Here is a 16,720-nt window from a genome sequence, read left to right on the forward strand (position 1 = left end):
CACGCTTTCGTTTTGTCGTTATAACTATAAAAATCAGCGCCCCTTTCTTAAGAGAAAGATGGTTAAAATGCGATGATTTCTCCCATCCCTAACTGCTTCGACTGTGGCGGAGTGGTGAGATCGGCTTCATAACGCGAGCAACCCAGTTGTGACTCCGACCACGAGAAGCGTTCTTTTTTTATTTGGGGCGCTTGACGTGCGTTCGCTTATCATTGTCATCGTTTTGTAAAACCCATTGCGTTAAGTTTCTTTTCCAGCAGGTGCTTTACTCAGACCAGGGTGTCGAACCGGAACCGGAACCGAACCGAAAACCGGAACCGAACCCGAATTTTTGCCCGGAACCGGAACTGAACCGGAACCGTATTTTTTCCGCCATTTTGGAACTGAACCCGAACCGGAACGAATTGAAGGAACCGTTCCGAACCGGTTCCGGGGCCTCAAAACTGTGATTTCTAGTTTTCCATCCCGGTACCCTACCTTGCATCCGAAGATATTTTTGCCATTCTCCAGACGGCACCACGCAATATTTTGCATAGTCTGCAGTTCCCAAGGCCCATAAGGTTCTCATTTTATTATTACCCTAAATTTAATGTAGAGTCCGTATACACTACTAGTTTGCTTTAGGTATTTCCCATCTCCCCAAATTATCTTCTTGCATTCACAATAACTTAAGTTAGAACGCATATTCCGTGGCAACATATCATGGGGTGTTCTTTATGGTTTCTATCTGCAGTGTGTTTAAAATCGTGTGAAGTTTTCATGTTGTTAATTCGAATGCATTCGTGACCGCTTGCGAAGGCCTTCAGGGACGCCATCAACAATAAATCCGTATCTTCCACTTATTTTAGTTTGAGTGGGCACTTATATAAAAACAGCACTAAGACACAAACACTCACAGTTCTCTACGTCACCATCACTTTTTCTTGTACAGTGCCGTTGTGTCCTTTGGTTACTGCCCCAGGAGAACATGACAATTGAAAAAAAAAAAAATGGGGCCTTCTCAATTTCACTTTTAAAGTAAATGCGATAGCATTTCGACGCATGGATTTAAGCCGATTAATGCGGATTAGCGGGTAGACTAGGGTGGTTTAGTGAGATGAGTGAATGAACTAATGTAAAGCAGTGGGACTGCGGTGTTGATTAATATGGATTAGAGGAATTAGCGGGTCAGTTAAGGCGGATTAGACGGTTGGACCAAACATGATAGATTTGGGGTCCTTGGCATTTGCAAATTTTGCAGCGTTCTCTTTCTCGACCAATCAGGAAATTTAGTTACTCACAAAATAGCCGGAAAGTTATGTGTCGACCACCTGAATGCTATAAAAGGCCTTTTTTATGCACGTATTACGCTCTTATGTTATTTCTCGCGTAAGATTTACATCTCGCACTGAAGTTAAAAAATAATTGCCTAATGCATGTCTTATATTAACCAAAAGGTTCTGAAAATGTGTATATATATGAGGTAAGACTAGGAAGCAACTAAACTGAAAGAAAACAAAAAGGAACGATCAACAGGTTTGATGCGAAAAACACCTGATAGCATTCTCCGATACCTTCTCTTTCTTCAAAAGTGTCGCGAACTGGGCCAGTTGGTACAGATTCATAGTGGTGAAACAGCGCGCAAAAAACCAGGACAGAAAGAAGAGGACAACAACACAGCGCTCGTGTTGTTGTCCTCTTCTTTCTGTCCTGGTTTTTTTGCGCGCTGTTTCACCACTATGAATTCTCTTTCTTCGTGCTACCGTTCTGCAGCCTTCCACAGGTGTAGCATCTCAACCCCCGAACACAGCCCCTTCCAAGCTGAGGAAGAGGCGATAGCACGTGCGCTTAGCCAAAGGGCCGCCAAAAGTCTCATAACAGACTCTTATCAGGCGTGGCGCAACTTTGCCAACAGTCTATTGCATGTTACAACACTTCGAATGAACACGCAGAGACCACCAACGAGACCAGCCCGGATTGTATGGGCACCAGCTCATACTGGCATCGCCGGCAGACAAGATAACCAACCTCGTGGCTGGACATTTGACCCGCTTAGCCAGCGCTGATGAAGCCGAGCCCGAGCGCATGCATCCTGTATACATACCAGGAAATTAATTAGCACTATAGGCTCTCCCGTAGAACGTATTCCTTCCCGCACAAATCGCTAGCGAATAACCAGGAAAGATTATTCTGTGCACTGCAGATTAACACCTTCCCACACATCACCAGTCTTCACCTCTTTGACGGGACACAATTCTCTCCATTTCGTCGCTTCTGTGGGGAGCCTGGGAATATCATACACACAGTAGGTGGCTGCGACAAGTCCACCCTAGATCCACCCAACCTACACGTTTCCATAGAGATTTGGGAGAAAGCCTTGGCCAGCTCCGGCCTGGAAGGTCAGTTTCTCTTGATGGAAACGACTGTCGACTCTACCCCTTGAATGAGGACGCCTCTCTGAAACTTCTCCTCGATTTATTTAAAGTTCATTTTCTCTCTCGGATTATTACTGCTGCTTGTGACTTCACTCAGCTATTATCTTTCGTAGAGACCAACCGCTCTCAGCTGTCGCTGAAGTGCCATTTAGCAAGTTCCTATCTCCGGTGGTTCCCTATCCAATGCCGTCCTGCACACGGCGTCCAATGAGTCATTAAAGCCGTTTTTTCTTTCTAACTGGTACGTTAGCTTGACAGTCGGAGGTTGACGCCGACGCGGGACTGTTTTCGACTTCTAGCAGTGCTAATGATTTCGTGTAAAAGCTAAAGCGCCGTTGAAACAAGGGTACATGAAAAGCGTAGCAGACCAATCAATTTATTTAAATGCAAAATTATTTGCCTCATTGTGCGAAAACATGGGTGCATGCGCGCGTGCGTGCCTAGACATTTGGTGGAACCAAAAAAGATGTTGGGCGCTCAGGCTCTCCTGCCCTCCAAAAAGACTGCCCGCTCGCCAGTAAACTACCTGCCTGCCTGGTTGCCTGCCAGGCAGGCGATTCTTGCGAGGATGCGTGATTTCGGGACAAGGGGCGGCCCTCCACGAGACGCGCGGGCGGAGGGGGGAGGCAGCGGAGACGCAAAATGCTGTCCATGGCGACACTCCAGGGTACTAAAAAATTTCTGTAGAAATTCAAACAATTATCTACTTATGCGTAGCATTCCTATGCCGCTTGTCCTCAGTGTGAGTTTCTACAGCCAATTTTTTTTGTTTTTATAAATACTGTCCGACCAATTATCCCAATTGACGCTGCTATAATTACAATAGTAATATTCGCGAAATCTCCATTATTGTGGAAATGCAGGCAGTTATACGGTTTCCCATTTTCCTTAATTGCTTAATATTTTTCTTATTTTATAGTTTTTTTAAATTTTGTTCAACCAATTATTTTCATTGACGCTATCATAACGATTACATTTGTAACTCGCGAAATCTGCCTTATTGTAGAAATGCAGGGTGTTACACGGTTCGCCAGTTTCCGCAATTATTTTACTATATTTTTATTTTTTACATTTATAGATTTTGTTCGACTAATTATCTCCATCTACCCTACATAACAATTACAGGTGGAAATTTTCCGAAATCCTCATTATTGTGGAAATGCAGGGTGTCACACGGTTTGCCAGTTTCGGTGGTTACTTTTTGTATTTTTTAGTTTTTCAGAAATTTTGTGCGACCAGTTATCTCCATTTACGCTATTATAGCGATTGCAGGTGGAACTCCCGCGAGATTGGTATTTTTGTGGAAATGAAGGGGGTTGCACGGTCCTTGCTGTGGGCGTACGCATTAAAACTATTGTGGACGGACGGGTCGTCTGCTTAGTAGGACGGGGCAATAGGCAGTCTGCTGGGAGGCTGCCCATTACCAGAAGATTCTGGTGAAGATGCACCGAGGGGGAGGCGTCGGAGGCACCCGTGTGCTGCCCACTGGTCAGGAGGCTACCTGTTTGCCTTCCAGAAGGCAGTGGCGAGAACGCATTATTTGGAGACGATGTGCGGCCCGTCACTTGTCGGCGAAGGGAGTGGATCACATGGCTGCACAGCGGCTACGTAGAGCCATGCGTTAGAACGCAGCCCTTAAGCACCCGCTCCTGTGGTTTCGCGTAGTCCCTCAGCGTTGGACTCATTGTAACCGAGAGAACGAAGACGCCACCGAAGATAGAGCTAGCAGGAAAACGGAGGTTGCAAGTATGGCGAAAGTCTAAGGGGGAGGGCGTAATTCCGTGACCGTGCGAGACGTGCTTCACAGGGGCGGCCCCTTACGAGATAACGACAGGGTATGCCGCACGCCGCCGTGCATTAACTGATGAAGCGATCACTTCCTGAGGCACAGCATCTATGCGCCGTCGCCGAGAAGACTAGAGTTCACGCTGCACTCAAATTTCGCATTAGCGAGTGTCGTAATCGTCCGTCATTTTCTTCCTCAAGAAAACAACTGCGGGGTATAAAACTGCAGTGTTATGAAGCAAGAATAAATTAAATTAAATTATAAAAATGAAAGAAACGAAATCAATAAAAATAAACTTGCGGCCATAAAAAGCAGGGCTTTCAAATTCATACAAATACGGAGTCTTATGTGTACGAGCGAATTTTTCATTTCGCTTCAGTTAATGTTGTAATCGTGGACCTACCTTAGAAAACATTTTGCGGTACATTTTACAGTTAAAGGAACTCTTCAACACTTTAGATCAACGCTTTCACTCTTATCTTCGCATCTGGGAGCACTGCAAAAATTATAGCTATTGCCAGCACAGAGGAGCAGTGCGGGATTTGCTCGTCCCAGCAGATACGCCTTCCGTTTCTGCTTCGCTTTTGTGGTTTCATTTTAATGTCGCAACTTAAGGAAAGCCGGCAAATAGCCGCTACATCGCTGTAATGACGTCATTCCAGCAGTAGAAGAACGCCATGACTGGGGAAGAGAGAAAAATATTTCAAGCAAGTTTGTAAGTTATCTGATGGGGACAGAGCAGCACTTTTTGTCTGAGGTACTTTCCGACTCCCTGATCTAAGTACTGGATGTGTTGGTTGACTACTTTCTGCAAGCATTCAAGATTTAGAACAAAATTGAAAAAAGGGTTGCAGGGTTGCTTATTTTTGGCCAGAACAAAACATTTTCACAAAAAAATTACGCCCACCTCCTCTCGCGGGAACCCTGGTGTGATGCGACGCTGAGGGGGGTTCAAGCGCATTCGGAGACCAACCGTCGACCGAAAGGCCGCCGGAGAGCGGCACACCGGTTATATGCGCAGCGCGCCCGAACGAGAGGAGACCGCGGAGAGAGTGCCGCGGCTATGACGCAACACAATCCAACACAATCCACTTTAATTCAATCCAATCCAAATTCAATCCAATCCAATCCAATGCCCCTCGCGAGAGAGTGTTCGCTATCGGAGAGGAGAGGGGGAGAGTGGCTGCGGACAACAACGGACGCACGCGGACAACAACGGACGCACGCAGGAAGGACAGGGCCGCCGACAAGAGATGCTCTGAGCGTCGCATCTAAAAAACCTACATTATGGCTTCGTTTTTGACAAAGAAACCTGACAAGGAAACGAAAATCGAACACAAAAAAATTAACAGGAAAAAACACGTCTCCTCTTTTTTCTCCGAACCCGTTCGAACCCGTTTGAACCCGTTCGAACCGGTTCGAACCGGAACGGAATGGTGCGCCGTAACTGAACCCGAACCGAACCCGAAAGCCTTGAACCCGAACCCGAACCGAACCCGAAAAAATTTCGGTTCGACACCCTGACTCAGACCAACATCGCCTTTGGTTAGGCATAGAAAGCGTCGCTTTAAAATACCAAAATTTATTGTTTCCGTGGAAGTGCATGCTAATCATCGCGACAGTGTGCCGTAGTGCCTGCTATGAATGGGAGAGAAATCTTCCCAGTGTACATGAAGCCCTCGCTATTGCGAAAGCGATTTATTCAAAGTTTCGCTTTATTCGAAATTTTTCGTGCACCTCACTGCAAAGCATAAAAAGTTATCTTCCCCTTTTAACGAAGCATCGCTTGCGTATAACGACGATATACTGTGCCTTGAAAGTTTACCTTGGTTGCCAAACTTAATATGACAGCCGTTTTCACTTTAACATGGTGCTCTATTGCTGGAGAACAGGTGTCGGCAACCTTTGTGGTGGAAGGCCGAGTTTCCTGGAGCCGACACGGCGGAGAGCAGGATGGAAAATCGGGTGGGGGGAGAGGGTCTTTGCAGGCAAAGACAAAAAAAGCGAATTGGCAATAATATTTCACCATAATTGACAATACCCTGGCTAAGGTTGACGGTGGGGGACAATAATAACTGAAAGCGATCAATTTTGTGTTATTGTTCCCGTCTAACCCCATTTGAGGTCAAAACTGGGGTGTCGGTCTTCAGATGGGAAGCGACAGGGGGAACGGGGGGTTCTGACCAAGTGCTGGGGGCCGAAGGTTGCCGACCCCTGCTGTAGAGAATTCTTTGATATACTTGTAATATCACACATTGCTGTGCTTTGCTTCACTGGACGCCACCGCTGGATCAAAGTCCAGAGGATGCGTTTTTCACGCGGATGCTTTTGAGGGACTTGCAGCTCACTGAGAATTTTCGGTTTCTGTTAGCTTTGATATCAGCTGCTCTGGAGTTTCATCATTCAATATGTGCTAAATTGTCAGAACACCACTGACATTTATACCGAAACAGTGCCTCCTAAACGACTTCATTTTGGTTTAACTGATTCAGTCGTTCTCATGCAGTCATATCAGTATGACGTAAATATGACTAAAAGAATTAGTATCGCCATCCAGCTATCATCTAGGGCAAACACACAGTTTGTAACAAACACAGGGTTATAAAGTCAAACCTCGTTAATTTGAACTCGGCTAACACGAACTTACAAAAATAAAGCGAACACTGACCATGCACAAAAATAAAAATGGTCAGTGTTCGCTTTTCTTATTTATGTTCTCATGCTTGACCAGACGACATTTCGTCGAACCCTTTATTATGTTAACACGAACTTACACTTTGTGCCCATGGACGCCCGGATCCCGGTACAACACTGTGTATTTCAATGGAGGAAAACTGTCGATAGTTTGAACGCGTCGGTATTTACAACAATTAATTCGATTTCACGGGCACCCGTATATACCACGACTGACTGCGGTGACGAGTCCGACAAAGGCAAGGAGCCGTATCGCGCCAAAATGCCTAGAAAGCAGCGTCGGCGCTCGACACTGCAGCGCGTTACCTCGCTGACCGGTGTGCATGCGCTGCGCTGAGTTGCAGCTGCGCTGACACTCTTGCACAAACTTCAGACAATACTCGTGGAATCGCGGCACAAGAAACGCAAGCAAACCAACAGCACCGATCACTTTTCATTTCGATATGCATTAACCTTCCCCTGTAAATAAACGTGTTTTGGAGCATAAATATCGTTTTATCTTTGTGCAATTAAGTCTCGGTCCTCATGTGAATACATTTAGGCAATTGTTTCTGATGTATAAGTTCTTTATCGATTATTATCATTGGCTGTTCGTGCTCCATTATCTTTATTTTCGAGAACGCCCGCCACGTCGCGCGTAATTCGCGGTAACAAGTCAAGATGTTGGTCATCTGTGTTCTGTCTGCGCAGCACGGCGCGATGGCCGCTCAGTCAAGCGCCCGCCCGCCAATTCGAACTTCACTTAATTCGAAGTAATTGATGGTCCCCTTCGAGTTCGAATTATTGAGCTTTTGCTGCACCCTAAGGAATTGTGATGTTTTACTCGACGAGCCGGTGAGGCAAGCCTGGCCAGGAAAGCGTGCCATAGCTGATGACTACAGAATAATCTCGATCACCTGGGAATCTATGTGGCTACCCTGTTCGTTGTTACTATGGCCAGGCTTTCGAACATTTGTCAGTTTTACTACATTTTTCGTGTTCAGTAGTTGCATTCACGTGATGAGATGGACAGAAAGGGGGCGCATCCTAAAACCTCCAGCAAATTCTCTCTTGCCTTTTTTTTTTGCCTGTTAAGAGTAGTCCTGAGCAGTTCCTGGGCAGTGCAAAACTGCTCCCGCCATTGACATTCTACGGACAAAGAAAATACGCAGCTGTTCTGGGGCAGTTCCGGGTAGTCCAAAGGGAAAATAAAGAAGGGTTTTAAACATGGAACGGCTGTCTGCCAAGCAAATATATTTTCAATACAAATATCCCTGTAACTTTATTCTATTCACCAAATATTTTATTCACCAAAGAAAGGCACTAGGCCTGAGATAGCTGGTCGGTAGGTAAGGAGGGGAGAGAAGTTTGGGGTTCTTCACTACTGAGCACCGTGAAGAGAGTCTTAGTTTTTTCGAACGCCCAACAAATACCAGTCCCAACAAATGGCAGGCGTACTGGTTGGGGGCGCGAGCTGAAGCTGCCCATCACTCGCTGAACTCGTTTCCCGCAACAGCAAACAGGCTCCGTGGGCCTCGAGACTACGTCGCCCAGAGGGACGAAGAGGCCTGTTGTGTTGTGTGCTTCCTCGCAGGCGTGTCCCGATGCGAGTCGTCCGTTTCTGAGCTCGGCGTGCATGAGCAGCGCAGCGCCGGGCGCCAGCGGGCGGCGCAGCGGCAGCAGCCGCCGCGGCAGCGCGGTCACGCTCCTTCCTTTCTGGGCGCAGTCGGTACGGCTGCTTCCACAATGCAGCCCTGTCCCGTGGACGCCCGGGACAACGAGGGCACCGTCGAGAGCCCCAACTTCCCGGACACGTACCCGCCCAACACGGACTGCTTCTCCGTGCTGCGCGTGCGACCGGGGGACGTCGTGGCCCTGAGCTTCGAGACGCTCTTCATGGAGAGGAACCCGCGCTGCTCCTCCGACTACGTAGAGGTCCTCGACGGAGCCACACTGGGTGAGACATAGGCCTTGCCGATGTACGTGGCCATAGACTCTTGCCGCAGATTGTTTGAAGCGATAGCCTTATCCGGCATGTAGAAAATGCGCATAGAATATTCCTGCGCCTACGGTCATGCACCGGGAAACGCTGTAATCAAAATCACAGCACTACACATCCGGGTCAAGACCTCTCACAGAGTTCCCCTGCTCGAGTAATTCGTTGGAAAAGATAATTGCGTGATAAAGTTCTTCTCACCAACGTACTCGTCACCGGTTAGGAGAATCGGCAGGGCTCTCCGAAAGGTCAGTTTTCCCGTACTCCTTTAAGTACCACATTTTTCGGTACTCTGCCTAATGCACATAGCAGTGTATGGCGGGCGAGGCAGAAACATTAAGGGCGCTCCTAACATTATGTGTCAACAGACTCGTGCCCTAACTAAAACATATTTTCTTTAATTCAACGCTGGCTCTGCAGCATGATATGGTGGAGTCAAGTGGGGTTCGGTATTTAGGAACAGGGCGCGCACAGCAACAAATTCTACGAAGCTATGGGGATGCGCCCAAAGAGCCAGCGTTTGTAGTGAGGTGGTCGGCTTGGAAAGAGACCCACACTGGTTAGCAGTAGCCTTTCAGAGCGCTGCACACCAGGGCAAGTCCACTGAACATTGAGAATGTCTGTGGACGATGCCGATCTAGAGCAACGCGGGCAAATAGGTTGCAAACGTGGCTGTTGACCCCGTGGCCAGGTGTGAATGATGGCTGCTAAGAGTGCCCCACAGGCACGAATCCTCTATGACGCACCACCCCGAGGCAGGTGAAGCCCGCAGGGAGATTTGATCCACGCGATGTTATAGGCGCACGTGAGAAGAAAATGAGGAAATAAATGTAATGGCTGATCAGGTGTTGACGTCCTTGGGGCCCAAATTATCTGCACGCGGAAGCTGAGTGTTTCGGCGTTCAAGAGGGTAGCCTGTGATCAAGCCGCTTGATGTGGTCACGGGGCGAAGGCAAGGAACGTTTCAGTTACTGTTCATTGCGTTCTCCTAGCTGCTTACCTGTTTCCGCATTTTAAATCTTGCAAATATATCATACCCGCTTCGCTCCACCACGCGACTACGTCATTCATTACGAAAAATTCAGACGGCCTCCATTGATTTCCTGACAATGACAGCTTGTTCTGGCGCGTGTAGTTTTATAGTCGTCAAGGCGATGGAAATCGGCGTCTCTATTGATGGTCGTCAAACGCGTATATCTCAAAAAAGAGTGAGTTAGGGCACAAAGAAACACCATACTTCGGTGAGGCAGGCGTTTGGACGACACGACCTAATACCGACATCCTGGTTGTGTTACAATTTTGCAACGCGCTGGTATATGTTCTGAGCACCTTTGGAGGCGCTCGTGTTCAAAGGGGAGTAAAACATTTTGCATTACGTTTTCATACCTGAGAACATGAACGTGAATCTAAAATCCAGAGACTATGTGGGCTCTTAAAGAACCTGTAAAAAACCAATGGGACGCACTACTTTTACGGTGTAATGGACACGATGGCAGTAGTCTACCCAACCAGGAGGCCTTTGTTAAACTTTTCTTCAAGTAACCGCATGTTTATGTGCGACGGTATGGCCATTCACGAACTCAAGTAAGGATTACACACGGTGAAAAACATGCCTGACGATTACTGTACTCCCTAACGCAAAATTTTCGCGCAGCGCGAGCTGCAGTCTTCTCGGTCACAGGCGCATAGCTGCTGCGTCTCAGAAGTGATCGCGTGATGCGCGAATTCACGGCGGCGCGCAGTACTCCGTCGTTATCTCGCAGCGCGTCGCCGCCGCCGAGCATGTTGCTGCAAATCGTGTTTGAATCTCCCGCGCAAATTCTACGTGGTTCGGATGAGCCACGCAACGAGGAGGACGCCGAAGGACCGATTACTGTTATGAGCAATATGAGATGGAGCACAGGAACGCGTGGCAAACAGCCTCAAAAGAGATTCGGAGCGATACGCGCATGACGCTTTGAAAAACAAAGGGGAAAGGAGGGCGCTCTTCCAATAACTGTTAGCACTCCCACCCCACTGGCATTTCTACAAACCTGCAACTTACGTCATTTAGCCGAAAATACGGTATCGTCCGACAGCCGATAAGACGCACGGCTGGAATGGGAACAGTTGTTAGAACCGCGTTCCCCTTTCCACTTTGTTTCCGACGGCAGCCGCTGCGATCACTCATAGCGGGGTCTGAGCGTGTTTTGTACGCGTTCCTGTGTTCCCTTTCATATTTCTCATAATAGTACGTGCAGCATGCAGCGCGTGGCGCGGCCTCGGCATACCGCCATCCCCCTCACACTTTTCCCACACTATTTTCTCCCCCGTTTTCCTTCTGTTTTTAGATGCAGAGCATCTGATTCACTCGCCTTATTCCTCCGGCGTCGTCGTCGTTGTCGTCGGCGTTGTCCACCCCTTCCCCATTCTCCTCGCCGCACCAGCTGCGCTCTCCGCCGCTCACCCCCACTCCTCTCCGATAGCGAACACTCTCTCGCGAGGGGCATTGGATTTGATTCGATTGGATTGGATTGGATTGGATTGGCTTGACTTGGCTTGGCTTGGCTTGGATTGGATTTAAGTGGATTGTGTTGGATTGTTTTGCGTCATAGCCGCGGCAGACGCGCTGGGGCCGGCGCATGTGCAGTACTCTCTCTTCCGCGGTTTCCTCTCCTTCGGGCGCGCTGCGCATATAACCAGTGTGCCGTTCTCCGGCGAAGCAACATCCACGCTTGGCTCAAACACCTAGAGTCCACGCCGCTTTACAAGTACGCCAACGTCGTCATCGACTGCGACCGGCTTACGCAGTCCCCTCAACGTTATGCGCGCTATAAAACGCGGTCCCATCGCCGCTCCGCCTATGCGTCGCATCTACACAGGGGTTCCCGCGAGGGGAGGTGGGAGTTTTTTGGTGTCGCCTTCGATCGCTCGGTTACAAGGCCGGCGATGCGGTCAAACACAGTTCCGGACGCTTGCACTAACGATTACTATACTCTGTAATACGAAATTTGTGCGCAGCACGAATTAAAGGCTTGTCGGTCACGACGCATACCTGCTGCGTCGCAGGAAGTGACCGCGTGATAAGCGAACGCACGGCGGCCGCGCTACTCTGCCGTTATCTCGCAGCGCCTCGCCGCCGCCAGCGACGATGTTGTTGCAAATCGTGTTTGAATCTCCCGCGCAAATGTCGCGTGGTTTCGAGTCACGCACGGAGTAGTAGCGTCTGCCGAAACCAAAAGTGTGGGGAGGGGATGGGGGAGAGAGATGGCACCATAGCAGCGCGTGTCGCTCTTCCTCTTGCAACTTCGCCAGGCACTCCGACTAGCGGCTGATGTGGTCAGCATACTGCACACTTTCACCGCATTCACCAAAATTTTCGCTAAATTTTTCTACGCCGTTTTCCTCCTGCCTTTGCTAGCTCGGTTTCGACGCCGTCGTCGCCGCCGCCGCCGCCGCCACATTTCAGGTGCGGCCGCCAAAGTGCTTGCGCACAAAAAAAAAAAAATCAGGGAAGCTTGCACTCATACACAAGACTTCAATGACGACGCTGTTGTACGAGAGCATTGCCGTACGATAGCTAAGTTGCAGTATCATTGTTTACCTGCATAGTTGCGGTGCTAGCAATCGTCGTCATGTGGATCGAACAGGTCGTCGTCTTCTTCGCGGCGAGTGGTCAATGCAAAGTCATCCTCAGCATTGCAGACTTCCACCAGCTTTTCGTCATGTACTCGAGGCAGTGGTGGCGAAATCTACAAGTCGCCTCGGGAAGGATTGACACCCTGGTAGCCTTGTCTTCAATTATCCATAATGGTTTCTAGAGAATTCCGTGCCCGCGGTGACCTCTCCCAAGCCGGGTGTTTTTGCATCTCTACCATTGGCGCTGGAGCTTCTTTTAAATGCGGGGCAGCGCCTCGCTAAAGTGTGGGAATTTTTTTTTGCTAAGCCATTGCGTGTGCCGGGGATTCGGCGGTCGCCCCGCGGCACGCGCTCATGAGCGCTCGTCATTTTCTCGCTCCTTGGGGTATTTGCCAGGTTTTTTTTTTTTTTTGCTAGAACTACTGCGCGTACCGGGGACGCTTCGTGGTTGCGGGGGGGGGGGGGGGGCGCTGTCCTGAGCGTTCGCATTTTCTTGGTATTTTTTTTTTCTGCAACGGCGAACTTACGGCCTATACAACAGTTCCGCTGTTAAAAGACACTTTGAGGAAATGTTTGAACGTTGTTCACGCCCATGTCTTCACTCTAAAGTACTTCTCATGTTAATGTCTGTCACATTGGAGGCAAACTCTTACAAAGCGACGCGCCTTGGAAATATTTGAAGAAGATACACCCATGCCTCCTTGCTTATGAATGCCAACGTGTTAGTTAACTCGGAGGACTGAAACTTTGGCGTCGCGTCGGAAAGGTGGTCCACAAAATAAGCGGTGGCTCAAAGAGTAAAAACATTGCCTTATATCTGCTCGCCTCGTTGCAAATGTCGTCGCAAGAAGAGTCTTCGGCCTTCCCTGCCACATGACTCCCTTTCCGCTCACCGCACTGGCACCTCCGCTATACTCCTCCTTTTTCGCTCTTCGCATGAGGAATACAACGGAGGTTCTTCCAATTCAATGGACCTTTTTCCAGTAGCGTAGCCCTCTTGCGGCGGCCACCCGAACCACACTTGGGGGATTATAGAAGAACACGCCCCTTTTTTTTCCGCCTGCCCTGCGCGGTTGTGGCAGCCATCCCAGGCACCATGCATGGTTTTGGTGGCTGAGAAATTTTACGACGGCAGCCGTAGCGCCCATCGTCCGCCGCTTTCAAGGGCTCAAAAGACGGAGCAGCACTTAGCTGGGTTGGCGTTCGCAACTAGATAATCCAATATGACGTCGTTTTGTTTACATTTTGCCCCCCATGAATGGCGGATCGGTCGCTGGGAGCGAGGGCAGCGCATGCGCAGAGCGCAACTGGAAAAAGGTCCGTTCAATTTCCCGGCCTACGAATTCCCCGAGGTTCAGAGCGGGGAAGACTGCTAGGAGGGAGGGGGAATGCAAAGGAGGGACAATCGCGCAGGAGGAAAGGAAAACAGAGAAACAGCTAATGGTAAGATTGCGCCCGGAATAGTGCAGACAGGAAGGGAGAGGAATAGGGGAGGAAATTGGGAGGAGGGGATGAGAAGAGGGAGAGATGAGTCGTTAGTGACAGGGGCTGCCGAAATTCTATTGCCTTTCGATGTAATTTGCAACAAGGCAAGCAGAAACACGGTGATTTTTTTGTTTTGTCCCGTACAACCGTGACAACAAACCTTCATGTGGAATTGGGTGGACTGTTTATTGAATAGCCAGACGCGAAGCGTCGCTACTGTGCGGAGTACGTTTTGTACGTCTTGTTAGTCCACCTAACGACAGTTCTTGAGCACTTGGTGCTAAAGAAGGGACCCTCGATCCACAAACGCCTTGTTGTGGTGCTAAAACCACCCCTGTCTCTCCCGCACTCATGCAGTCATCATTTTCACGGCGTTAACGCAACGTGTGATAAGCCACCCGGGTCAGCAGTCATTTCTTTTCGAAATTTCAGAGAAGTGAGAACAAAAAAGAACATTTGTTGGGGCTTTAATAACGCAATAAAACGAATTCCTCCAAACTATCAACGACCCGCACATGTCTTGCACAGACGGTTCGAATAGTGCTGTTGCCTCTAGTGTGACAGTAGAGGATTCACACCGCTGTGGGCGGTAGACGGCAAGCCCTCTAGCACCAGTGTAGATTTCCGCGTTATAGAAACAGATTGCAGCAGCAGCAGAAGTGGCGCGCGAGTCCTGTCTGTGTGCACTGCGAGCAAGCAGTGTGTCCTTGCCGATGTATAAAGTCAGCCAAACTGACCTTCGCAGGAAGCAAGTCGCTGGGCCGATTTTGCCGCGAGAACCAGAGAAGCTCCCTGGAGCTGCGTTCCTCGGGCAACGTGATGGCCCTCCACTTCCACTCGGATGACATCGTCAACCTACAGGGATTCCGAGCCAGGTACCGCGGCTACAACGAGCTCGGCGAAGTGCAGCCGGCTGAGCCCAGTGAGTTACACGTCGTTCTTCATGAGCGTTGCAACATTGTCTGGAAAGAATTGATTGATTGATTGATTGATTGATTGATTGTTTGATTGATTGATTGATTGATTGATTGTGATTGATTGATTGATTGATTGATTGATTGATTGATTGATTGATTGATTGATTGATTGATTGATTGATTGATTGATTGATTGATTGATTGATACTGAACTGCGTACAGAACAAGCGGCGGGACCAAGGACGAAAGCTGTTTGAAATCTCGGTTTGCCGTTGTCCGCTAAGGGTACAGAACATACGGTGCTCACCATTAAGCATTGGTACTGAGTGCCAACAGCAATGCCAAACAAAATACAATGGTGAGGTATGATGTCTTGTCAGCATAAAATTATCTGGACCTGAGAGAGAGAGAGAGAGAGAGAGAGAGAGAGAGAGAGAGAGAGAGAGAGAGAGAGAGAGAGAGAGAGAGAGAGAGAGAGAGAGAGAGAGAGAGAGAACTTTATTGGAAGATTCATGCCAGGTTTGCAGAAAATGTAGTTCTGGTGGGCCGGGAAAGCTCTTAAACGGGTACTTTGCAGTAGTCAGGGCCCGCACGTGGGCAATGAGCAGGGCGAGGGAGATATCAGAGAATCGGGCAAAGATCCGACGGAGGGGCAGCCCATATCTCCCAGGATTATAGGAGGGATCAGTAATTTTTGTAGGGCAGATGAATGGCCTTGGGCCAAGTTGTGAGCAAACTAACAAATGAATGACTGGTAGAATTAGTAACCTCAAGGTTAGTTTTCATTACTTGGTAAACTAAGTAGGAAGGACAAGTGTCAGTTCCTGTGCGCCATAATTGGTTTTGGGGCGCCCTAGAATTCACTGCTCAGTTGCAGTGTGTAAAAGGTTTTTTACGTTTGGTAAGGTTTCCTAAATGTGAGAAAGCTGCTTTGCTGCTCAGAACGGGACCCACCGCGTAAATCAAGAGTAACCGATATTCACATACGTTATAGTTCAGTTTTTGTGCACATTATGCCAAGGCAATTTTATTGATTGACCTGTTGGACCATTAGGAAGTTTGCCTAGTTACGTTGTAACTTAATAGCGAAGTTGCGGTCACTGACCTGTAGTCAAATTCGCAATTCTTGACGTTTCCAATACCATCCGAGATCCTTGATCGTGAACAACGACGGCAGTTCAGTAGAGGCGAACTGCCGTCGTTGTTGTGTCCCGGCTTTCTTGGATCAATTTAAAACAATAATCCCGTGGGGGATCCGAAACGAAATTGCGAAATTGACTTAATCGGTGATCACAATTTTTCTATGTAGGTCTATTAAAAATCGCTCTGTGCTGACTTCCGCAGCATGAATATGTTTGTTCGTAGTGTGAGCAGCTCTGTCCTACTGACATAAACAATAATTTAAATAACGCAGAAATATGTATTCCTGGATTGATATTACTAGCCCCCTGTCCATATGGTAGCCAGTGGCTGTCTTTAGTTGTAAGATAGAATTGTCATGTGTGCACTTCTTCGCTTTGCGTCACCTTCGCGTTGTCTCCATGGTGTTCCCGAATCGAAAATTAGCAGACCTGGGGCGAGAATTCCCGGCTCAATGAATGCGGCAGGATACTTTAGACATTCAGTGCTTTGTGTGACCATTTAGTCAGCCCCTCAATTCTACCTGAACGGCGGCAAAAATGCCACGCCAAATTTACGTCCGGCTGCGATATATGGGGTAACATACTGGAGGTGTGTTTCAGCTTAAATTCGGCACGTCGTGATGCAGGAAAACAGTAACATAGGTGGCGTTCCCTTTTAACAGGTGCGCCAGAACGCTTCAATGTCACTG

At 48.5% G+C, this 16,720-nt stretch overlaps 1 protein-coding gene across 2 annotated transcripts in view; it reads left to right on the forward strand.

The window, feature by feature from the left end:
* LOC144152962 (mannan-binding lectin serine protease 1-like) overlaps positions 1-16,720 on the forward strand; it is a 138,913-nt gene that overhangs the window by 59,335 nt on the left and 62,858 nt on the right. Inside the window, exons 3-4 of one of the 2 annotated variants that reach the window (XM_077684562.1) lie at positions 8,468-8,830; positions 14,718-14,894. In XM_077684562.1, coding sequence (XP_077540688.1) covers positions 8,468-8,830; positions 14,718-14,894 — 540 coding nt within the window. The remainder of the gene's footprint in view (positions 1-8,467; positions 8,831-14,717; positions 14,895-16,720) is intronic. The other variant, XM_077684563.1, reaches the window with a different exon arrangement.

The sequence above is a fragment of the Haemaphysalis longicornis genome, unplaced genomic scaffold, assembly GCF_048455015.1.
Source record: "Haemaphysalis longicornis isolate Haplotype H1 unplaced genomic scaffold, Haemaphysalis longicornis Haplotype H1 scaffold_9, whole genome shotgun sequence".
Classification (NCBI taxonomy): domain Eukaryota; kingdom Metazoa; phylum Arthropoda; class Arachnida; order Ixodida; family Ixodidae; genus Haemaphysalis; species Haemaphysalis longicornis.